At 51.9% G+C, this 24,809-nt stretch overlaps 2 protein-coding genes across 2 annotated transcripts in view; one reads left to right on the top strand and one right to left on the bottom strand.

Moving 5' to 3' along the window:
* Positions 1 to 685: 685 nt before the first annotated feature.
* On the bottom strand, positions 686 to 6,449 carry PHETA1 (PH domain containing endocytic trafficking adaptor 1). The gene is made up of 2 exons (XM_087705468.1): positions 6,333 to 6,449; positions 686 to 2,217 (listed from the first exon to the last, which is right to left on the bottom strand). The coding sequence occupies exon 2, from the start codon at positions 2,204 to 2,206 to the stop codon at positions 1,379 to 1,381; it is 828 nt and encodes a 275-aa protein (XP_087561594.1). The 5' UTR covers positions 2,207 to 2,217; positions 6,333 to 6,449; the 3' UTR covers positions 686 to 1,378.
* Positions 6,450 to 13,767: 7,318 nt separating this feature from the next.
* SH2B3 (SH2B adaptor protein 3) overlaps positions 13,768 to 24,809 on the top strand; it is a 30,839-nt gene continuing 19,797 nt past the window's right edge. The window contains exons 1-2 of the mRNA XM_087705467.1: positions 13,768 to 13,929; positions 21,257 to 22,033. Of these exons, the coding sequence (XP_087561593.1) occupies positions 21,287 to 22,033 (747 nt within the window). The 5' untranslated portion in view covers positions 13,768 to 13,929; positions 21,257 to 21,286. The remainder of the gene's footprint in view (positions 13,930 to 21,256; positions 22,034 to 24,809) is intronic.

Below are 24,809 nucleotides of genomic sequence, written 5' to 3'. Positions count from 1 at the left end.
GGTTAAGGGTTAGGTTTAGGGTTAGGTTAAGGGTTAGGTTTAGCGTTAGGTTAAGGGTTAGGTTTAGGGTTAGGTTAAGGGTTAGGTTTAGCGTTAGGTTAAGCGTTAGGTTTAGGGTTAGGTTTGGGGGGGTTAGGGTAAGGTTTTCGCTTTAATTTTACATTTACCGATCACAGCGCGATGTTTTCGTCGCGCTGTGATGACGTCACGTACGCGCTTTCGTCGAGCGCGCTTTTGTCTACCGCGGTTTTGTGGTGGAACCGTATCCATGGACTCCCAGCCTCCCAGCAACCCTGTGAGAGAGTTTAGGTTCCAAAATGGTGACCACCCAATGGCCTTCATGACGGAACATGAGTTTTGAGGTCTCCCTTGATCTTGTCCCCATTCTAATCGACAAGAATCTTGAACGACACACCCACAATTTCCTTTCTGGAGATGATCTCCTCCTCCTTTGGCTGAATTGGGTGGGAGGAACCCACGTTCTCCTGCGTGACCCGTCAAAAGCGCGTTCCACAAAAGCGCGGTCGACGAAATCGCGTATGTGACGTCATCACAACGCGACGAAAAAGATCGAAACATTGAAATAAAAATTAAATTACAGCAAGCCGATTCACATAAAGGTAAGGGTTAGGTTAAGGGTTAGGTTAAGGGTTAGGTTTAGAGCGTTAGCGTTACGTTTAGCGTTAGGTTTAGGGTTAGCGTTAGGTTTTTCGTTAGGTTAAGGGTTAGGTTTAGGGTTAGGTTTGGGGGGGTTAGGGTAAGGTTTTCGCTTTATTTTTACATTTTTCGATCTTTTTCGTCGCGCTGTGATGACGTCACATACGCGCTTTCGTCGACCGCGATTTTGTCGTCCGCGGTTTTGTGGTGGAACCCCTTCTCCTGTCCTCCTGGAGAAGTCATTGAGCCAAGCCCAACTATGTCCATGGTCCTTGCGGTGCTTCTGCAGATGTAGGTCCTCCCTCCCTCCCTGCTCCGCCCCAAGGGCTTCGTTGGGACCAGGGATCGAAAGACGCTCCCAGCTTCACTTCCCCTAGTTCGCCTGCTGGGGGGGGTGGGGGGTGCTGTGCGTGCATCCAGAGGGAAACCTTTCCTGGTTTCCAACAACAACAACATCTCATCCCTTAACGGTGAAGGCCTCCAGGAACTAGAAAGTTTTGCCGGTTTGAGGAAGGGGGATTTCTGGAGGAGGGGGAAGATGTGAGCTGGCACCGGCCATGACTTTTCCATGAATCATGGAAGGCTGCTATCGGCAGACCGAAGGCAAAGTTTCCAGCAGTCTCATCTGCAAAAGAAGTCCATGCTGGTAGGTTTCCAAGCGTGGCTGAGCTTCAGCCGCTTCAGTTTTTCCAGGAAGCGCCTGTCCACCCCCCGGGGACATTCAAAGGCTGCTGTCCCCCTCCTTCTGACCTTCCAGCCAGGCCTTCCGCAACTCCACAATCTCCTGGCCATACCAGCCGTGCAGTTGGGAAAAACACACTGCGCTTAGAGACACGGCGCCATCAGAGCTCGGGCCGCCGGTCCCGCCGGAGCTGCTCGGCAAGGACCGTCTCCGAGGGGGCAACGGTGGCGGCTTGAGCCCCCCATCGTAGCTCTTGGCCCCGCTGCAAGGGTTTACCTCTCTGCAGGCAGGAGACAAGCCGGCCGAGGCTTCGGAGTTATTCCATAAGGCACAGCCGTTCTCTTTCCCGGGGATGCAAACGGGCAGGGAGGGCATCTCCCGTGGCAGAGCAGCTAGTTCCAAATTGGGCGCCGTTCTGTTTTTCCGATACAGCAGCCGCCGTCTCGGGGCCGCTTGGCCTCCCGGGATGGCCGCCTGCATCTCCTCCAGCTGCTTCTCCAGCTCTCTCACCACCAGGCGCAGGTAGTCGAAGCTGGCGCGGGAGAGCGCCTTGACCCAGCGCTCCAGGGCGGCCTGGTTCTCGGCCGCCAAGACGTAGGTGCGGGACTTGGGGCCGTCGAATCGGATGGCGAAGGCAAACTCCTCGCTGTCCTGGCATAGCTCCACTCGGCAGCCCTCCAGGATGATGACGCCCACGGGCTCGCGGCTCTCCCGCTCCTCGAAGTAGAAGAGCATGTTCCCCCTCAGCACGAACCAGCGCCGGTGGTAGGCCGTGTTCCGCTCGCCCTTCTTGTGCAGGAAGCCGGCGTGGTCGGCCGGAGAGGCGCAGGTGGCGTAGAAGGAGAGGCTCCTTTCGTTCAGCTTCATGGTGGCCGTCCCTGGGAAGGAGAAGGGAAAGGGTGGTGGGTCCCGGCAGGCGGCCATCATCGACACCAAGGGCCACTCGGGGGTCTTACAGCCTCAAAATGACTGCATCGGTAGCAGTGATTCTCCACCTTGGGTCAGTTGAAGGCATCTGGACTTCAATTCCCAGAATCCCCCAGCCAGCAAAGCTGGCTGGGGGATTCTGGGAGTTGAAGTCCAGCTATCTTAAAGCTTTTTTCCTTCCACTCCCAGATTCTCCTTCGGCAGTTTGTCGTCCGATAAAACCCCCAGTACCAAATTCAAGGACGTTTACCTCACAGCCCCAGCACAGTCCTGGTTAAGGCGCTGGCCTAGAAACCGGGAAATGGTGAGTTCTAGTCCCGTCTTAGCCACGAAAGCTGGCTGGGTGTCTTTGGAACCGTCACTGGGAGACGGTGAGTCCTAGTTTCACCTCAGGCTTGGTGTCTTTGGGACCGTCCCTGGGGGACTGTGAGTTCTAGTTCCACTTCAGGCATGAAAGGCACCCGGCTTACTTTGGGCCTGTCACTAGGAGACTGTGAAGTCTAGTTCCCCCTTAGACATGAAAGCCGGCTAGGTGAGTTTGGGCCAATCACTGGGAGGCGGTGATTTCTAGTTCCACTTTAGGCATGAAAGCTGTCTGTGTGACTTTGGGCCTGTCCCTGGGAGACTGTGGGTTCTACTTCCCCCTTAGGCGGGAGACCGTGAGTTCTAGTTCCCCCTTAGGCATGAAAGCTAGCTGGGTGACTGGGTCATCCCTCTCCCAACCCATCTTACAGGGCTATGGGGATAACAGGAAGAGGAAGGAGAATTACACACAGTACGTTCGCTCCTTCGAGTTCCTTAAAAGTAATAAAGGCAGGTAAATAAATCCGGGGGCCCAGGGCCATCTAAGGGTAACCTTATGACCAAGAGGGGGGAATACAGCTCCATCAAACCTCCCAAGCAACTAAAGTAGGGCCCTGGTCAGCTGGCGCAGTGGTTAGAGTGCAGTACTGCAGGCTACTTCAACTGACTGCTAGTTCAGCAGTTCGGCAGTTCAAATCTCACCGGCTCAGGGTTGACTCAGCCTTCCATCCTTCCGAGATGGGTAAAATGAGGATCTGGATTGTTGTTGGGGGCAATATGCTGACTCTGTAAACCACTTAGAGAGGGCTGAAAGCCCTATGAAGCGGTATATAAGTCTAACTGCTATTGCAATCTATCTATCTATCTATCTATCTATCTATCTATCTATCTATCTATCTATCTATCTATCTATCTATCTATCGGATTGTTGGGGGCAATATGCTGACTCTGTAAACCGCTTAGAGAGGGCTGAAAGCCCTATGAAGCGGTATATAAGTCTAACTGCTATTGCAATCTATCTATCTATCTATCTATCTATCTATCTATCTATCTATCTATCTATCTATCTATCTATCTATCTATCGGATTGTTGGGGGCAATATGCTGACTCTGTAAACCGCTTGGAGAGGGCTGAAAGCCCTATGAAGCGGTATATAAGTCTAACTGCTATTGCAATCTATCTATCTATCTATCTATCTATCTATCTATCTATCTATCTATCTATCTATCTATCTATCTATCTATCTATCTATCTATCTATCTATTGGATTGTTGGGGGCAATATGCTGACTCTGTAAACCGCTTAGAGAGGGCTGAAAGCCCTATGAAGTGGTATATAAGTCTAACTGCTATTGCTATTTAAAAGAACGAAGAAGGCAGGTGGAAATCAACACAGCCAGAGTTGTTCATCAGGTCCAGCCACTCCTGCCCATCCGGAACTGACTAATTCTCCTTCTCGCCACCCACATTTATCCTCTTCCAAAGTATCGGCTGCCAACTTAATTGTTTGGAAAGGACAACCTTGTTGATACTTGTAGAGCAACACGTGCCAGCCGGGACTGGCCCCGAGGCTCCCCGCAGGAACACTGCCAATGCCATACCTCCCTTGGAAGCCCCAGGAGCCGAGAACGGGTGTCCCACCAATAAGTGATAACCCTCAAACTCCGGCAAGGCAGGGTTGCCTTTCCATGCCCCCCTTATTTTTGGGGAGTTTTTTGGGTGATGTCTGGGCACGTGGGCATCGTCTGGTTCCCAGCGGTGTTTCAAGGCACAGCTGGGAAGGACTTGCAGAAGAATATTCTGGGCAGAGAAGAGGATTGGGTCACATCGGCTGCTGGTGGGGCCCATCCAGAAGAATTGGTGCAACAGACCAGGATAATACAGAGCTGGTTGGCAGAGCCCACTTCTGCATGCCCAACTCAGAAATCCCTGGGTTTTGGGGGGTGGGGGAGAGCTGGCATTGGGCTTCCTAGGAGAGGTGTGTGTTTGGGGGGGGGGTCCCCAGTTCTCTTTTTTTAAAACTAGAAAGAACCAGGAAAAGCGCCAGCCGCAAAAGAGGAACTTTGCAGGGGGAGATGTGGAGAGAACGCGGCACCTGAGCCCAAAATCTGAGTTGGGGGGCTTCTTCCTTCCTGGTGGCCACCTCCCTCGCCCGGGTGTGCAATTCTGCAGCCTCATTTGCCCCCCAGGAAGGGAGCCCTGTCTTTGCTGTGCCCTCTGAGAAAACAACGGGACTCCCTTTCTCCCAGTTCCCTCTTTCCATTAGCAACTCATCACACGGCACTCCTAAGTTCTTGACCGGAATCTCTTCGGACCGGTGTCTGGTTTTGGCCCCACAGTTGGAAACGGGATGAAGGAAATCAAAGCCAGCTCAGAGGAGTGGGGGGGGGGGAGAACCCTTAATTCATGCGGCATTTGTGTATAATAAACTGGCATCGCTTCGCCCCAGGCGCTCCCCCCAACTGGACAACTGGACAAAATCACTGCAAGAGCTGAGGTGGCGCAGTGGTTAGAGTGCAGCACTGCAGGCCACTTCAGCTGACTGCTAACTGCAGTTCGGCGGTTCAAATCTCACCGGCTCAGGGTTGACTCAGCCTTCCATCCTTCCAAGGTGGGTGAAATGAGGACCCAGATTGTTGTTGGGGGCAATATGCTGACTCTGTAAACCACTTAGAGAGGGCTGAAAGCCCTATGAAGCGGTATATAAGTCTAACTGCTATTGCTATTGCTATCTATCTATCATCTATCTATCTATCTATCTATCTATCTATCTATCTATCTATCTATCTCTATATCTCTGTCTGTCTGTCTGTATATCTATCTATCTATCTATCTATCTATCTATCTATCTATCTATCTATCTATCATCTATCTGATTGTTGGGGGCAATATGCTGACTCTGTAAACCGCTTAGAGAGGGCTGAAAGCCCTATGAAGCGGTATATAAGTCTAACTGCTATTGCTATTGCTATCTATCTATCTATCATCTATCTATCTATCTATCTATCTATCTATCTATCTATCTATCTCTATATCTCTGTCTGTCTGTCTGTCTGTCTGTCTGTATATCTATCTATCTATCTATCTATCTATCTATCTATCTATCTATCTATCTATCTATCGGATTGTTGGGGGCAATATGCTGACTCTGTAAACTGCTTAGAGAGGGCTGAAAGCCCTAGGAAGCGGTATATAAGTCTAAGTGCTATTGCTATTGCTAAAGAGGATCAAGGGAGGGGGAGGGAGGCCGAGCGGTTATCTCCAGGGGAGGAGCAAGGAAGGTGACCTCAAAAGGCCTGGAGGAACCAGCCCCCTCCCCTTTCCCAATCTTGAGGGTCCCTGGGCTGGGTGGGTGGGGGGGAGATGAGCCTCTTCTCAGCTAGTCTCTCCCACCCCTTCCCTTCTATGCGCAGCAGGGCTTGAAGCTGGAGCACTTTGAGGGACCCTCGAGAAAGTGAGGGGGGGGCTTTCCTGCAGAAGTCACCCCCATCTACCCACCCCCAAGCCTGGATCTTCAGGAGGGGCTCCCCCCAGCAATTCCCCCCCCCCCGACCAACGCCCTCTGGCCTTGGGGGAGATTTTGGGGGGGGCTGATCGTGTTCCTCTCCCTCCCACTCCCCACCTTCTTTTGCAAGGAGCGCCTTGGGGAGGAGGGGGGCGAGGGGAGGAGGGGGCGTTTGGTGCTTGCCACCTGGGCTGCGCTCCCGCGGGTGGCCCGGATCGCAGCCCAGGTGGGACGGATCGGGGAGCCCCCAGCACTCACCTGTCCGCCTCGGCGGGGGCTCCTCCGGCTGCTTCAGCCCCCGGCCCGCCGGCTGCCTTTGTCCACGGGAGAGGCGAGCGCTGCCATGACCGGGCGCCGCCTTCGCCTCCGCCTCCTCCGCTTCTCCCAGCGCTGGGAAGGGGGAGGCTGGGCTGGCTTGGCTCCGGCCGCCCCCGGCCTTCCGCTTCCTTCCCTCCAGCCCCGCAGAGCCCCCTCCCCTGCCCTGCCCTCTGCCGGGCTGGCCGCTGGGAGAAGCCTCGGCTGGGGGGGGGTCTCCTTCTCCCCTTCCCCGCCTTTCAAATGACCTCCGCGGAAATCTCACCTGGCCAGGTGCTTTTTCTCCAGAGGCAAAGGGACTTGAAGGCGTTTCGCTTCTTGTCCCAGAAGCATCTTCAGCTCTGTAACCAGAAGGATTGGCACAGGATGTAATAGCAATAGCAATAGCAATAGCAGTTAGACATATCCCGCTTCATAGGGCTTTCAGCCCTCTCTAAGCGGTTTACAGAGTCAGCATATATCGCCCCCAACAATCCGATAGATAGATAGATAGATAGATAGATAGATAGATAGATAGATAGATAGATAGATAGATAGATAGCAATAGCAATAGCAATAGCAATAGCAATAGCAATAGCAATAGCAGTTAGACTTATATACCGCTTCCTAGGGCTTTCAGCCCTCTCTAAGCGGTTTACAGAGTCAGCATATCGCCCCCAACAATCAGATAGATAGATAGATAGATAGATAGATAGATAGATAGATAGATAGATAGATAGATAGATAGCAATAGCAATAGCAATAGCAATAGCAATAGCAATAGCAGTTAGACTTATATACCGCTTCATAGGGCTTTCAGCCCTCTCTAAGCGGTTTACAGAGTCAGCATATCACCCCCAACAACAATCCGGGTCCTCATTTTACCCACCTCGGAAGGATGGAAGGCTGAGTCAACCCTGAGCCGGTGAGATTTGAACCGCTGAGCTGCTGATCTAGCAGTCAGCCTGCAGTGCTGCATTTAACCACTGCGCCACCTCGGCTCTTCCAGAAGGCGCAAGTAACTAACAGAAGGTCTGTAACTTTGTGGCTTCTATCCTTAAGATGTGCATTGATTGCTTATTGGTACCCTATGACGGATCATTCGTTGTTGTACTTTAGGATTCTTTTATTTTTTAAATAATATTTTATTTTTAATTTTCAAAACAAACGTAACGCATAAAATCTTCTTTCCTTACATACTGTAGAAAGTGTTTCACTTGGTTACAAAAAGCTTTCGTCCGTCTCTTCCACCGTCATCAAGTATAGTTCATATTAACTCAAGTATTTTAACTCCAATGTTTATATATGTCAACATCATCATACCTCCAATTTCATTTGACTTATCACTGTTTAGAGTAGTGTTTCTCAACCTTGGCAACTTGAAGATGTCCGGACTTCAACTCCCAGAATTCCCCAGCCAGCGAATGGGGAATTCTGGGAGTTGAAGTCCGGACATCTTCAAGTTGCCAAGGTTGAGAAACACTGTCCTAGACACTTCCCCATCTTCAAATTGACAAGGTTGAGAAACACTGGTTTAGACGTCCTTCGTCATAAAATATACCAAAATTTAATACATAACCACATTCTGGCATTTCATTTACTATTTCTATAAATCTATTTCTAAAACCCTCCAATAGTACTGAGTCCTTATATCCTATTCTAGCTAAACATCCATAATATTTAGTAACAAAATTTTCCAATCCTCCTTTTCAAAACAGTTTGCAATTTACATCCAATTTCCTTGTGATGTACCCATACCTACATATAAATTATTTATCATTATCCCTTCTTCATTTGACTATATCCTATATCATAACATTTCCCCCCTAATAGTCAAGACTTGACTCTATCTAATTTAGTTCTTTTTTTTTTAAATTGACCTTTATATATAATCCAAAAGGTTTTCTGATCTTCCCTCCATGGGTATCATTCAATATTCATATCCAATTATTGGATAGGCTGTAAAAGTACAATTTCTAATCTACTGCTCAGTCTATATATGGTTAAATCCTGGACGTCAATGGTAGGGCACATCTCAGAATGTTATGTTATGCACTATCAGGATGTTATGGAGTTTTAGGAGTTTGTTTTCTCCTGTGTGGTTCAGCGTGGCTCTGCAAGCCCTAGTATGAACTGGGCCATGGGGGACACACACCTACACAAGGAACTATATTACAACAATTCTTGACGAATGTATCTTGTCTTTTTATGTACACCGAGAGCATCTTCTGCACCAAAGACAAATTCCTTGACTTGGCCAAGAAAGAATTCTATTCTATTTCTCTGTTCTATTCTATTCTTCTTCTCTATTCTATTCTATTCTTTTTCTCTATTCTATTCTATTCTGAGCTGGAGAAGCTTCTTGGAGGAGAAGTGAAAAGTCTTCAAACAAAAAGAAACAGAAAGTCCAGGTGTCTCCTGAAAAAGCACCTTTGGGACAACCGTCACACCTGGATGGATGAGAAGTTCCCTAGATATCTGAATAGGTGGGGAGCGAGCTCCATTTAAGTCAGATTTAGGGTATATAAAAATAAATGTAAAGCTTCCCCTCACACATTTATGCTAGTCGTTCCCGACTCTAGGGGGCGGTGCTCATCTCCAATGCCAAAGAACCAGTGTTGTTCGAAGAGGGTCATGTGGCCGGCGTGACTCAACATCGAAGGCGCATGGAACGTTGTTCCCTTCCCACCAAAGGTGGTTCCTATTTTTCTATTTGCATTTTTTATGTGCTTTCGAACTGCTAGGTTGGCAGAAGCTGGGACAAGTCACGGGAGCTCACTCCGTTACGTGGAGCTAGGGATTCGAACCGCCGAACTTCCAGCCTTTCTGATCGACAAGTTCAGCGTCTTAGCCACTGAGCTACCCCGTCCCTTCTATATATATTTAGAATATATATATATACACACACACACTATACTATACTATACACCAGGGGCCCTCAAATTGTTTGAACAGGGGCCCATTCATGGTCCCCCACATTGTTGGTGGCCGGACCGGCTGGGTGGGCGTGGCTAAGTGTTCATGTGACTAGGTGGGCGTGGCCAATTTAGCCATCCATTTTGCCTTTGTCCTTGCTGTACATGCTCAACACAAGGAATCTATTGACTTAAGATCCCTCCCCCAAAGGGAAAAAACAGGGCTAAAGGTCTTTTAAGCCTGGAGGAGAATTCACAAACTGCTTTCCTTTTTGCCACACTTGTGCATGTGTAATACACACCCATGAAGATCTACCAAAATTGTTCAGCAACCAATTTGATGGGTGCACTTTATATATGTGGGAAGAATCAAAGCAGTGGGTGAATCCTCCTCCTGGCTTTATACTGAGGTTGTATTTGAATTAGTGTCAGCCAACTTCACCTGATTTTGAAAAGGCTAGGAGACATGGAAACATGCCCCCCATCCACCCACCCACTCACTTTTAAAGCACTACTTTAAAAGCAGCCCCTTCCCTACTCACCCACCGGCCCTGGATCACATGGCTGTGGAAAACATCTGAAAGCCTGTTTTTTAAAGTCTTTTAATGACTTTTAAAGAGTTTTAATGGATCACATGGCTGTGAAAATACCTGAAAGACTATTTTTAAAGACTTTTAAAGCACTTTAAGGACTTTTAAAGAGTTTTAATGGATCACATGGCTGTGAAAATACCTGAAAGACTATTTTTAAAGACTTTTAAAGAACTTTAAGGACTTTTAAAGAGTTTTAATGGCTCACATGGCTGTGAAAATACGTGAAAGGCTATTTTTAAAGACTTTTAAAGAACTTTAAGGACTTTTAAAGAGTTTTAATGGATCACATGGCTGTGAAAATACCTGAAAGACTATTTTTAAAGACTTTTAAAGAACTTTAAGGACTTTTAAAGAGTTTTAATGGCTCACATGGCTGTGAAAATACCTGAAAGACTATTTTAAAGACTTTTAAAGAACTTTAATAACTTTTAAAGAGTTTTAATGGATCACATGGCTGTGAAAATACATGAAAGGCTATTTTTAAAGACTTTTAATGAACTTTAATAACTTTTAAAGAGTTTTAATGGATCACATGGCTGTGAAAATACCCGAAAGGCTGTTTTTAAAGACTTTTAAAGCACTTCTTTACAAGCTGACAGCTTCTTTTCATCCCATTACTCCAATACTTTGCATTGGCGGGATAATATATAATATAAAGTTGGTCTAAATCTGGGTTTCTGGACCTTGTTGATGGGGGGGGGGGGAGTTTCAACTGCCAGCATGGAAGCAAGCAAGAAAGAAATGCTCAGTGACAGAGGGGGGGGGAACTCTTTTCTGGCTTTTGCAATGCTGGCAGTCCTCAACGTATGACCATGATTCAGCCCCCAAATTACGTTGCTGAGTGAAACATTGGTTAAGCCAGTTTTGCCCCGCTTTACGACCTTTCTTGCTGCAGTTGATGAGGAATTCCATCGTTAAGTGAATCTGGCTTCCCCTTGGACTGTGCTGGTCAGGTGGTGGCAAAAGGGGATCATGTGACCCTGGGACATCACAACCGTCATAAATATGAGTCAGTTGCCAAATGCCTGAATTTTAATCACGTGACTGTGGGGGACGCAATGGGCGTCACTGTGAAAAATGGTCCTTTTTTTCCACTGCAGTTGTAACTTGAGGACTCCCTGTACTATTATGTATATTTACAATATATTTATCATTATAATTGCGGCAGTTTAAGCCGGATAGAACAGAGGTCTCCAAAACCGTGGCAACTTTGGGACGTGTGGACTCCAACTCCCAGAATTCCTCAGCCAGCGTGCGCTGGCTGAGGAATTCTGGGAGTTGAAGTCCACACATCCCAAAGTTGCCAAGCTTATATAGAATATCCCTTTAATGCGCTCACGCTAGTTATCGATCCGGCCACTAGATGGCGCTTGAGCCACATACATTCATTTGCAAGGGCATTTTTAAAAGCATATTTGCAAGGCAAAGGGCATTCAGAGCTGTTTTGCAATTATATATCTAAAGGGAGTGCGCAAAATCCTTCAAAGCAGGCTTATCAAACAGTAAAGTGTGCCTCGGCAAACATTGTAAGCCTCCCATGCTTCAAACCGGCCTAAATTGAGAAAGGTTGGCTTAGAAGGCCACCTTTAAGCCTAAAGGCCAGAGAAAACACAGCCAGACAGATAGCAATTTCCCTGCAGTTGATTTTTTGGGGTGCTGTGTGTGAATTGTGTTGCGTGTTTTAACCATGCCCCATTTCGTCTCATCCAGCATACGGAACCAGAATCTGGGTGTGTTTTTTTTAATCCCTTAAACCGAACTGCGTTGATCAAATACATTTAAGTTTGGCGAGAGTTTTTGACAGTTTGAATTTGGTGGAATAATTGAGCCATTCAAAACTCTGTTTAACCTGCCTAGAAATCAGGCCAAGCAAGTTAACAAGACACCAAAAAATGTGACTTCCCGTCCGGCCTTCTGGAAAACAGGCGTCTTTGTTTCATGCTGACCAGCTTGTGAAAAAGTCCCGTTCCTGGGTTAAAACGCAGCTCTTCATTTCTATCCCGGTGCTATTAAAATAAAATAAAGGCAGACAGTTTTGCAAGACGAGGCTCTGCAGTCCTTGTTTTATTTTATTTTATTTTATTAAACGACTTTCTGACTGCCTGGACAAATAGCAAGAAAATGAAGTTGGCTCTGTCTTTGATGGCTCCAAGGGGAGATTCCAAGAATTAAAAATCGGTCCAGCCCCGATTAGACTGGGTGTATGATGTGGTTTTTTTTAATCTGTCTTTCCTCGTTTTTATTAACTTTTTACTTTTTAAAATGCATTTGTTGTAAGCCGCCCGGAGTCCTTCGGGATTGGTCGGCCTATAAATTCATTAAATCTAAATCTAATCCAATCTAAACTGCAAGACAGGAGACTCCAAAGCTGGCAACTTTTAAGAATTCTGGGAATTGAAGTCCACGAGTCTTAAAAGTCGCCAAGTTGCAGGTGGGGAATTCTGGGAATTGAAGTCCACGAGTCTTAAAAGTCGCCAAGTTGCAAGTGGGGAATTCTGGGAATTGAAGTCCACGAGTCTTAAAAGTCGTCAAGTTGCAGGTGGGGAATTCTGGGAATTGAAGTCCACCAGTCTTAAAAGTCGCCAACTTGCAGGTGGGGAATTCTGGGAATTGAAGTCCACGAGTCTTAAAAAGTCACCAAAGTTGGAATCCCCTCCTGCAGGAGACTGGCCAGGCTCCCAAGTTGAGGACCCTTCCCTTCTACGTGGGGTGGGTTACGTGGCTTGAGGTCCTCCCTCTGCCCCCTCCGCAGACCCCGTGGCTGCTTGTCTTGGGGGGTCGGGAAGAGAGTGCGAATTCTGCTCCGCTTCCTCCAAGGACCCCGGATAGAAGAGACCCCGGCTGGGGGCGACCCTTCTCTCCCCCCCGCATCCCACCCGAGGGTTCCCACGTTCTCTGGGGTCCCCAGAGAGGTATCGGGAATTGGGGGGGGGGTCCCTGCCCGGGGTCTCCACCTCTTCTCACCCCCGTCGTGGAATGCAGGGGGGCATCTAAGACAGTGTTTCTCAACCTTAGTGACTTTAAGTCCTGGGGACTTCAACTCCCAGAATCCCCCAGCCAGCAGAGCCAAGGTTGAGAAACACTGTCATAGATGCCCCCCTGCATTCCACCACGGGGGTGAGAAGAGGTGGAGACCCCGGGCAGGGAAACCTCCCCCAATTCCCGATACCTCTCTGGGGACGCCAGAGAACGTGGGAACCCTCGGGTGGGATGCAAGGGGGGGGGGAGAGAGGGGTCGCCCCCAGCCGGGGTCTCTTCTATCGGGGGTCCTTGGAGGAAGCGGAGCCGAATTCGCACTCTCTTCCCGACCCCCCAAGCCAAGCAGCCACGAGGTCTGCGGAGGGGGGCAGAGGGAGGACCTCAAGCCACGTAACCCACCCCACGTAGAAGGGAAGGGTCCTCAACTTGGGAGCCTGGCCAGCCTCCTGCAGGAGGGGATTCCAACTTTGGCGACTTTTAAGACTCGTGGACTTCAATTCCCAGAATTCCCCACCTGCAACTTGGCGACTTTTAAGACTCATGGACTTCAATTCCCAGAATTCCCCCGTCGTGGAATGCAGGGGGGCATCTAAGACAGTGTTTCTCAACCTTGGTGACTTTAAGTCCTGGGGACTTCAACTCCCAGAATTCCCCCAGCCAGCTACGCTGGCTGGGGGAATTCTGGGAGTTGAAGTCCCCAGGACTTAAAGTCACCAAGGTTGAGAAACACTGATCTAAGAGAAGATCGCGGCTTTCCCCGACGGCTCCCACGGCCGTGTCCGGCAAGGGCTGCGGATGGAGACCACCTGTCCACCCCCTTGGCCGTTCCCCGGGCCGCCACCCGCCCCCTCCGTCCGCCCAGCCCTTCCCCGCCGGCTTCCTCCTGCCCGTCCGCTCCTTCCAGCCGGCGCCGCCTCCGCGCTCGCCCGCCCGCCAGCCAGGGAGGCGTCGGGCCGGCTCCGCGTGGAAGGCGCCCGCCCCTCGCCCGCCTCCTCCTCCTCCTCGTCCTCCTCCTCGGGCTCCTCCGACGGGCAGCATGGGCCGAGCGGCCGAGGGGCGCCGCTTCTCGCGCAGGTGGGTCGGCGCCCCGCTTTCGCTTTCGCGGGGAGGGGAGGGGAAGGCGAGCATGTGCAGAGCGCCCGCTCTTGCCCTGGAAGGGGAGTGGGGGGGGGGACGGCTGCATTGGGCGGGGGTCCCTTTGGGAAGAGCCCCCCCCACCTGGGGAGGGAAAGGGGGGGCGCACTTTTGGGGAGGGGGCTGCATTGGGCGGGGGTCCCTTTGGGAAAAGCCCCCCCATCTGGGGAGGGAAAGGGGGGCGCCCCCTCCCCAAAAGTGGGAAGGGGCTTCTGCGCAGGCACCTGGGGGGGGAGCCAACCCCTCCTGGGGGTCTCCGCGGGAGACCTGGGGGGGGGAGCGAGCCAACCCCCTCCTGGGGGTCCCCGTCCGCGGGAGACTTGGGGGGGCATCTCTCTGAGCGCCCCCGGGCGTCACTTTGGGGACCGGGGCAGCCTAAACCGTGGGGAGGGGGCGCTCCGGGAAACGGGGGCCCAGGAGATCCCCCCCTCCATCAAAATGAGGGAGACTTGCAACCGGGGAGACTTGGGGGGGCGCTCCGGGAAATGGGGTCCAGGAGATCCCCCCCCCTATCAAAATGAGGGAGACTTGCAACTTGGGGGGGGCAGCAGGCTTGCTCCAAACAGCTGCCCCACATCTGGATGCTGCCACTTCCAAGAACCAGGCCCTTTGGGGGCGGGGGGGTTTGGGGGGGGCGCGGGAGGAAATGCAAAATTGGGCGAGGTTTTTATTCTTTTATTTCTTCGGAGAGTTTGAATTGTTGGGTCCTTTTTTGGGAATGGTGGAGTTTGGGGGGGGGCTGTAGGAAGGGGAGGGGGAAAAGAGAAACGAAAGGGACTTGCTGGGTGTTAGAGGAAGGTTTTTTTGGGGTGGGGGGCGTTGGTCAGGATGGGGCAGCCCAAACTCCCAGGCCGTCCAAAACGGGGAGTCCAAAGACTCTTAAAAGAAGTTGGGAGCCACCACAAAGCCCATGGGGCTCCCTCCTTGCTTTGCAAATCCCTTGTTTATTTTTTTTTACAAACCTTGGAATGTTTGTGTGTCCAACTTATGGCCTTGTGGGAACTTCAATTCCCAGAATCCCCCAGCTGCGTAGAAGCCCCTTTCCAGGCCAGGAAAGCAAGCAGTGCTGGCTGGGGGATTCTGGGAGTTGAAGTCCCAGGAGCCTTAAAGGGGCCAAAATTGGAGAGCCCTGGATTCAACCGAGGACCAGATTGCCTTGAAGGCAAAAGGAGGCCGTTTCTCGGAAGCCTATCTGCAATCGCCCGTGTGTGTGTGTGTGTGGTGTGTGTGTGTGCGCGCGCGTGCGTGGGTTTGGTGTGGCCACGGCACGGGTGCAGAGTCTGGGTTGCAAGCTTGCTTCTCGCGCGGTGGTGGTGCGGCTGTGCAGGATTGGCCCCCGGCAGGGTGTGTGTGTGAAGCTGGGGGATGCCCAGGAGACTCCCAGGGTGGCCCTTACACCTCTCTGCTCTGGCAGAAACCCGCTCTGAGACAAACCCCGGGTTCAAAACCAGACAGGAGGATGGATTAGTTGCTGCCTTCCTTAACTTGGTCTCTTAACTTGGTTTCTGTTGGGCACTGCAGATCCGGCCTTGCTTCTTCTTCTGCTTTGCTTTCTCCTAATTTAGCCCCCTCCGGAAGGACAGGGAGTGGGGGACAGTGGAAGAGAGACATCCGTAGGACTTATCAAATAGCAGCCTTGGAAGGGACCCTGGTCTCTGGAGGTCTTCTAGTCCAACCCTTCTCCCCCCCCCCCCCCCCGGGCTCAAGCAGGAGACCCATGTGCTGAGTTCAGATCTCTTCCCTCCGCTCCAGAGGGACACAGGCTGCTTTTCCAGCCATTGGAGGGTGCCCAGGGTGAATTGGACGTGTGTGTTTGTGTGTGTGTGTAGTCCTTTGCTCTTTCCACCCTCTTTCGCCCCCCCCCCCCTGCTGACAAGGCAACACCCCTTCCCACCGGGGCCCAGGCGCCTTTCATAACAAGGGGAAGTTTGGGAGGGGCCTTCCTTCCACCGTGCAAGTTAAGGGGAGAGAGAGAGAAAAAAAAGCTATTGTGCATTTGAAAGCACAAAAAATAAAAGGGGGAGGGGAGGGGAGGGGGGGGGAGCCTTCTATTTTTGTTGTGCCGCTGCAGACGTGCGTCCGATCCGTCCTTTCCTCCGCCGATCCGCCTGGAGGCTCAGAGCAGCGGCCGCCAAGGCGTTTTCCCCCACAGCCTCATGTCCTCAGTGGGCTCCGCAAAGGCGGCTTGCTCCTCTCCTCGTCCCCTCCTCCCCCCCCCCCCCAGAGGCAGGCCGCCCGCCAGACTCCACAGAGATCCTCAGCTCCGTGACGCGGGAGCCGACTTATGTAACTTTGGTCTGCACGGGATGCGTCACGGCATGGCTCTGCTTCCCGTGTGTGTGTGTGTGTGTGTGTGTGTGTGTTGATTGCATGGGAACACCAGCGAGACTTTTTGCAGGAATCTTGGTGGGGCACAGCCCCCCCCTCCAGCAATGGGGCCCAGACAGATGTCGGTACCTATTTTCAACCCGAATAGAGCTGGGAAGGGACCTTGGAGGTCTTCTAGTCCAACCCCCTGCTCAGGCAGGAGACCTCGCATGGTTTCAAATAGGTGGCTGCCCAGCCTCTTCCTTCAAAAACCTCCCGTGGCTGAAGCACCCACAACTTCTGGTGGCCAGCTGTTCCACTGGTTCATTGTCCTCACTCTGAGGAAGTTTCTCCTTGATTCCAGCTCGCTTCTTTCTTTCGTTAGTTTCCATCCGTTGTTTCTCCTCCAGCCTTCAGGTGCTTTGCAGAACAAGTTGACCCCCCTCCCCTCATCTCAGCCCCTCAAATATGAATTCTGCTATCATGTCCCTCCTGGTCCTTCTTTTCTCTCCACCGGCCAAAAACCCAGATCCTGCCTCCGTTCTTCCGACGTTTTAGCCTCCAGGCCTCCAAGTTGCCCTTCTCCGCCTTTTGAGTCTTCGGGGAATCCCGTGCAAAGGTGGCCCCTCTCGTGGGGGGTAGAAGGGGGGCAGGGACGGTCACAGAGGGGGGGGGGGCGTGGAGAAAGCCCTAGCAGGGGCAGGCTGGAGGGCACTGCCCACCCCTCGGCCTGGCTTTCCCAGGGACCCCTGGAAGACGTTGCCGTTGCGTCTGGGAGGAAGCGTGGTGCTGAGTCATTGGCAGGCTGGTCACACAGATAGACCCAGAGCTGGGGGGCCCCCGTGGGGGCAAGAGCCTCGGGCGCCGGCTGCACGAAGCACGTTAACGCCGCGGCATGAAGTTTTGGCTCCTTCTGGCGTCTCTCGGGTTGGTTTGGGAAGCTTGCGTGGGGGTTTTGGGGGGGGGAGGGGGTGTTTTTGAGGCAAGGACGGTGGCCGTGCCCGGCCAGTGGAAAGGCTTCTGCACGGGGAGGGCACACATCGTTGTCTTGGCCTCGCACTCCCCCAGTGCATAAATGCTCCGTTGTGCTGGGTGCCTACCTGTCGTTTTAACCCCCAGCCACCGCACCGGCCCAGCTCAGTTTTTGGGGGGTGAAGGGTGGGGGGGTGGTTAGGCTTAGGGACAATCAAGGAGAGAAGGACCCCGTAATGAAGGAGAAATTTCCCGACTGCGAGAATAATTAATCCGTGGAGGAGCTCCAGAAGTTGTGGAGGTTTTCAACTGGACACCCGTTGGTCTGAAATGGGATGGGGTTTCCTGCTTGAGCAGGAGGGGTTGGACTAGAAGACCTCCAAGGTCCCTTCTAACTCTCCCATTCGGCTTTCTCTTCGGCTGCTGCTTACAAGCAAGGCTGTTTCTTAAAAGTCAGCCGATGGGGGATCTTCCTCTTGGTCTCTGCTGGTGAAGCCCGTCCGGGTGCTGGACACGCTCTCCCCCCCCCCCTTCGGCTAAGCTGAGAGGGGTCCCCGGCTTCCTCTTAGAAGCCACTAAATGTCCACCAACATCTCCCCGTTACGGCCACCTGACTGGGCCGGAGGCTGCGTGCGCGAGAAACAAAAGTTTGGTGGGAACCAGGCAGTTTCCAGAACTTGACGACAAGAGATCCACTCATCCCTGCCTGTTTGCCAGCTGGGCATGGCTGCTGCGGCCCTGGAGTCCAAGCACTGGGGGTGGTTAGGAGTAAAGGGGCAGCACGATGGAAGTGCCCAGTATTCTGGGTATCCTGTTCCTTCTTCCATCCTTGGTTCTGCGCCCCTGAATTGAGAACTCTCTCCAAAAGGTCAAAAGCCAGATTCAGGGTTTTGCTCCCAAATGAAAAAACACCGGCCAGGTGAGGTGTAGTGGTTACAGCAGGGCTCGGGGGGCAAGGGGGCCAGATGAGTTCCCCTTTTAAGAAGGGAGAGCAAAAGGCTGGACGCTGTTTGATTGGGTGACAAAACTTAAAAAGAGCTTCTGAGCCGGCCGAGGGGGCAGAGTGCTTATCCGCACGCCCAGTTTCTTGAAAGATTGGCATCGGGGCAAAATATGGTTGGTGACACAGCTTCACACCTTGTTGTGCTGGGTCCGTTGTGGGAAGCGCACAACGCAAGCCTGCTGCTTTGCAAACCTCAGGTTAGGGCTATAAAGTAGGTCATTGGGGCGGGGGGGGGAGGGACGGCTTTGCACAGGTATGAGCAAGCTCAGAGCCGTGCGCACGGACGCACACACAAACACCCCGTATAAACACAGCGCCGAGAAAGAGAAAGAAGTAATCTATTGATTTTAATCTTCCTCGGGCAGGTCAAAAAGTGCCCAGCTTGCTTAACCGAAAGCTGAATCGGTTAGGTGTGGGTGTGCATTTCAGTCCTCCAGGCTCCAGGGGAAGGCATTGCGTGCGCTGCCCCACAACGCTTGGGCCGGTGCCACAAGTGGGTCACGCCGTCTTTTGCTTTTGCGGGGAAAAAAAGAAATTCTGTCCCTCCAGGTGACTCCCCGGCTGGCTCTACGCTCCGGGCGAGGAAGGCCTTGGGCCTGCTTGCACGAGGGCGGCGATGTGGGGACGCACAACAACCGGGGCTTCCTGTTTCAGTGGAGCTGCCTGACGACGATAAAACAAACGGTTGTGCGGGAGGCAGAGGAAAGTCACAGGGCTGCTTCTGGGCTGGGAGCGTTGCAAAGTTTTTGGAGAGAAGTGGAGATCTAAATTGCCCACTCGGGCTGAGCCGAGGCCGGGTGAGGTTCAGCCTGGGTGTGTTGCACACCCGACAGAAACCCTCAGTGCTCGGGAGTTTTTGTTGTTGTTGTTCTTTGTTTGCAAGCGTGACGATCTTCAGAGAAAAGATTAATCTAGTGGTGGAATATTCTGCAAGGGGTGTGTGTCTGTGTGTAGCATCTGACTTTTCCCAGCTGGGCACCATTCAGGCGTGCAGGATGAGGCCCGGAGGAAGGATCAGGTGATTTTCACGTTTAAACCTGGCATGTGCCAAGAGGAGAGGACTCCATGCTGTGTTGGAGAGCTGGAACAATCCATGGAATGGTTTACCTCCAGAAGTTGCGGTGCCTCCGTCTCTGGCGTTGTCTAAAAAGAGATTTCTCCAGAGTTGGTACAATGCAGGGATGACCAACCTTCTCAGCACCGAGGGCCCGAACTGAAACGCGCATGTATGCATGTGCATGTGTGCGCCGGAGCACCAAAACCCCAAAGACCAGCTGGCCGGTGTGCCCTTTTTAAGGGGGGGGCATTTTGGGGTGTTTTTTGGGCTGTTTTCAACATTTCCCAGCGCTCCAGAGACTGTGAAGGCAGCTGGCCAGTATATGCACATCAGAAACCAGACAGCAGCTGGCAACAGCAGACATGCCCACAGAGAAATCTCTGCGTGGCACAGGTTCACCGTCGCGGGTATAGTGTCTCCTGCCTGAGCAGGGGGTTGGACTAGAAGACCTCCAAGGCCCCTTCCATCTCCTCTACTCTGTTATGCTTAGGGAAACCAGAGAGTTGGGTGGAGCAGAGAGGACCGGCCAGTCTGCCGTGTCAAAGAGAGACGGGAACACGGATCTCCCCGCTTAACTAGCGTTGCTCCTCCGTGGCCACTTGAAGGCGGATTTCGACTCCCAGAATTCCCCTTGCCTTTTGGAGATGGGAGAACCCGAAGCCACTGGAAGAGGGGTGGGCTTCAGCCCCCCCCCCAGAATTCCCCAGCCACGTAGAGCTCCCAGAGTTGAAGCCCACCAGTCCTCAAGGGGCCGAGGTTGAGAAGAAAGGGGTTGAATCCATTCAAAGAGTGTAGATCACGTGGGCGAAAAAAACAGAGCCAGTTCTTGGCGAAAACAGGTTTGGCCGCTTCCTTCCTGGTTTGCCGTTCTACTCGTCCTCCCGCCTCTCGGGCGGCATGGCTGCTGTCGAGGAATGTTGATGGGAGTCTCCCTTCTTGCTCACTCTCTCCGGGACACGTCAGGTCATGTTTGAAGAGCGTTGCACCCACCCCAGTTCTGCTCCAGGAGTTCATAACCAGCTTAAAAGGGGCCTGTATAGCGGAGACGGTCCCCGGTCCCTCCTTGAGGCTGCTTCCGCATTTGGGTAGAGAGAGAGAGCTTTTGGAGAGGATCCTGAGAGATCTGGCTAAAGATCCTTGAGTTGGGTTGAGGAGAGGAGGATCCTGGCAGATGTCCGAGAATTGCCTGCCCAGTTAACCAGTTAGACGAATAAAATCTTTGGAGCTCACGGTGGAAATATGGGCTCCAGGGAGCTTTCTGAGCTTGGTGTTTTTCTTGCAGACGTTTCACGACCCTGCTAGGAAACGCAATCAATGTAGATGAGAGAGGGGTTTGGAGCGGGAGGGGGACAACTGTGGGGTCCTTGGTGCTCTCTGAGCTTGGTTTTTTCCCCAGACGTTTCATGAACCAATTAGGTAAAAACATCAGTGCTAGAAGGAATGGGGTTTGCAGAATGATGATGGAGGGGGTGGTGGTGGTGGTGGTGGAGGAGGAAGAGGAGGAGGAGGAGGAGGAGGAAGAAACTGTGGGGTCCTTGGTGCTCCCTGATTTTAGTAGTTTTCTCGCAGGCGTTTCATGACCCAGCTATGTAATATCATCAGTGCTAGAAGAGAGTGGTGTTTCCTCTCTGTTTATATTGGCTCGCCCCATCAATTTGGTGGGAGTCTTCTTGGGAGTTCCTTGATTACCGCGTTGTTTATTGAGTTGGTTATACCAGTTATACGCCAGCGTTGAAGGTCCATGTGGCCTACAGTAAAATGGTATCTTACTCACTGCGCTCCTTGAGGGGGGGGGTCTCCTTTCCCCAACACGACCCGTAGCTTCCTGGATTAGCCACCTCTGCTCTTTGTCCTGACTCGGTCTTAGAACTCTCAAGATCCTCACACCTTCTCTCTTCCCTGTTGTCTGTGTCTGGCTCTCGTTGTAGAACGCCACCCGGAGATCTGCAGACTCGGCCATGAATGGACACGTGGTCCCATCAGGAGACTCCGGAGACCCCGGCGGGTGGAACGAGTTCTGCAAGCAGCACGCTATCACCACCGCCCGAGAGCTCGCCAGGGAGTACCTCCACTTCGTCAGCGAGAACCCCCAGCACGAAGTTTTGGCCGCCGAGAACTTCTCCCTTCAGTTTGCGGACCTCTTCCAGCAGTATTTCCGCCACGAGGTGAAGGACACGTACGGTACGGAGCACCTCCGCATCCTGCCCTTCCGCGAAGTGCGGGACTACCGGGAGACCGGCCAGAAACATGCGGAGGGCTCCTCGGTCACGGTTGGCACCAAGGCCGAGGTGGACTTGTCGGACCAGGTCAACAGGCCCGCTGAGGTCCGCTCCGGTGGACTTCCCAAGTCCTGGAGTTCGGAAGAACTGGCGGCCCCCGCCTCTCCGTTGGCCATCAGGAGACATTTTTCTCTGGACCGGCTACGGAAGAGCTGGCGTAGCTTGTTCCGCCGGAGATCCTCGGAGCCGGCTGCTGGCGAAGGGGAGATGGCGGATGTGGTTTTGAGATCCAGCCTGGCCCAGAAGATCTTCCCGTGGACCGTCTCCAGGGAGTGCTCCTGGCAGATCCAGAAAGACGGCAACCTGAAGTACATGATGGTGACGGAGGACAGTGGGACGCGCTGGCAGAAATGCCGGCTGGTTTTATACAAGGAAGGGTCTCCCGACCGCCAGAATTACGCCTTGGCGCTGTTTGATCCCCCCAAGGTAAGCGGCTTCTGTTCTTGCAAATTCTCCCCCCCCTCCTCCTCCTGGGATCCCTCTCGTTCCTAAACACCTGTGAGGTAGTAGACACCCCCAATAAATAACCAGCTCATTAAATTCCTGGGATCTTGCTGACCCCCCCAAAAGTAGGCCAGGAACTAGGCTTAAGTGCTTTTTCAACACAGTTTGGAGAAATGGATCAAAATCGTATTGGTAGCTCTGGGTTTCGGGCCGAATGGGGCCTCCATGTTAAATAAGTGATCCTCTGGGTCATAGATCCCAGGAGTGGTTGCTGGGGTGATCGGAGTCTTCGTGCTTAGATCTGCTGGTGAGATTTGGGATACGGACTATTTTGTCGTGGTTAGTGTTTGGTTCAACGCGGTCTTTGCTCTTCGGAGATTTAATCCTATTTTTGAGGGGTGGGGAGGGGATCTCCCGAAGGGCCCCAACCATTCGGGGCAGCTACATGGAGCCAATTGATGTAGCTGCTTTAAAAGGCTTTAAGCCAGTGTTTCTCAACCTTGTCAACTTGAAGATTTCTGGACTTCAACTCCCAGAATTCCCCAGCCAGTGAATGCTGGCTGGGGAATTCTGGGAGTTGAAGTCCAGACATCTTCAAGTTGACAAGGTTGAGAAACACTGTCCTAACCACTGCTGGGGAATTCTGGGAGTTGAAGTCCAGACATCTTCAAGTTGACAAGGTTGAGAAACACTGCTTTAAGCCATCCGAGGTCTTTTCTCCCCCAAAAAAGGTTTATTTTTAGACTCTTACATACAATTACAGGTATACATTCACGTAGTTATTCTTATTTATATTTATCACTTTTATGCATTTATTCTTCCATATAAAAGGTTAATATATATATATATATATTCTGAGTTACTTTGCTTATCATCCAGTACATCTATTTCGTATTATCACTACTTCTCCTCTCTTTTCTCCCTCCCTCCCTTCCTTCCTTCCTTCCTTCCTTCCTCCCTTCCTTCCTTCCTCCTCTCCTTTCCCTTCCCTTCTTCCCTTGCCTCTCCCCTTACCCTCTCTCCTTCTCTTTCCATCCCTTCCAGCCTTCCTCTCCTTCCCCCCTTTCTTCCTTCCCTCTCTTTCCCTCTCTTCTCTTCCTTTCCTTTTCTGTTGTTGTGGTTATCTCTTTTTCGTCTCTCAACTGCTGTGTTTTCGGGATGGAATTCCGATTATGACCTTGAACCCATCCATCCGAGGTCTTTTCAAGACTCCTAATTCCAGAACAACGTGTTTCCCCTTTTGTCTTTTCCTTGTTTTGGGATCGTTTCCTTAGTGGAGTATCATTGGCTGTCCATTTTATTTTTTATTTTATTTATTAAGTTTATTGTCGGCGTCCCCAAACTCGGTTTCCCGGGGCGCTTTTGCCTGGGGGGGGGGCACCCAGATCAGCTGGAAGTCCGATGCCCCCAACAGTGGCCTTGGCTGTTGGCATTTGGTGGGCAGGATCTTCAAAGGGTTCCTGCAGGTTTCCATCCCTACCTTGGCTGCCAAGACTCCATGTGGCTGCAAAATGCCCTTCCCTCCCCTGCCCTCCCCCTCCCCGGTGAGCCAAGGACCCCAGGCCAGTAGCCTCACGGAAGCCAGGGGGCCTCTTAGATGCCACCTCCATCAAGACCGGCCTCTGGGAAATAAGCCAAAAAAATCTGGGTTTTCCCAAGCAAATAATAAAAACATGGATTTGTCCCCCCTCTTGCCTTCTCCTGACCACCCCAGGAAGGTCGGAACCAGTTAGAGAGAAAATGGATGGTGAAAATGGATTTTTTGGGGGCGGGGGGGGTGGGGGAGTCGGCCTCATCTTCCACCTCTTGCAAAGCTCTGCGATGGGAACAGAAATCCATTCATCCGTCCAGGCAGGCGGTGAATGGGGGATTCAGCAGAAGTTGGCGGAGGCTTGGCAGAAAACGGCGCTCCGGGTTTTGGGGGGGTGCCCACCGCCTCTTCGCCCAGCCGCCTCTCCACCTCCCCTCCTCCCCAAATGCTAAAAGTGGTGCTTTGGACTTCCTCTTCTTTTTTTCCAAAAAATGGAGTGGCCTTTCCCTTTTTTTGGGGTGGGGGGGATAGGCTGTCTGTCCCCTCTTTTCACCTGGCTCTTAAGGAGGGGAAGGCGATGGGAAATTTGGCTTGGCTGTTGACTGCTCAGATCTTTTGAGTTTGTGCCCAGAATGGCTGGCATCATGGATGGGCAGAGCCGGGACTTGGTCAGGCAGCTGCTCCCAGGGGGGAGGAATGGGGGGGGGGGTGTTAGCCGAACATCCAGTCTGATTAATTTGAAAGCCGACAGGTGGGGAAAACAGCTGGAGTCTATCCACTTATTCCTCAAAGCGCGAGTTTGATTGTTTATTGATTAGATTTTTAATCCGGCCTTTATTACTTTTCTGTTTATTTATTTTATTTATATCCCGCCTTGGTTACAGTTGAATTATCTCCAATGGAGGCTTTCCTGGTGTTGCCCCAGATTATTGCTCTTTTTTTTAACCCCCACGTTCCTGAGATAATGATAATTAAAAAAAAAAAACACACCACTGTCATTATATTGATATTTTAGCTGGGGAATTCCGGCCTTTCTTCGGGAAGAAGCCGCTTTTGAGGCTCATGGGGAAAGGGAGTTTTTACATTTCTCGGGAAATGCAGCCTTTACAAGAGCCGAGGTGGCGCAGTGGTTAAATGCAGCACTGCAGGCTACTGCTAGATCAGCAGGTCAGCGGTTCAAATCTCACCGGCTCAGGGTTGACTCAGCCTTCCATCCTTCCGAGGTGG

This window comes from Thamnophis sirtalis, unplaced genomic scaffold (genome assembly GCF_051295495.1).
Source record: "Thamnophis sirtalis isolate CommonGarterSnake01/CBP01778 unplaced genomic scaffold, rThaSir2_p1.2 scaffold_2, whole genome shotgun sequence".
NCBI classification, from domain to species: Eukaryota; Metazoa; Chordata; class Lepidosauria; order Squamata; family Natricidae; genus Thamnophis; species Thamnophis sirtalis.
The sequence above is the reverse complement of the archived record's forward strand: the minus strand, read 5'-3'. Positions and strand labels throughout refer to the sequence as shown.

Bases quoted from the DNA above. Each gene is read 5' to 3' on its own strand.
- PHETA1 (XM_087705468.1), bottom strand. From the start codon at position 2,206: ATGAAGCTGAACGAAAGGAGCCTCTCCTTCTACGCCACCTGCGCCTCT.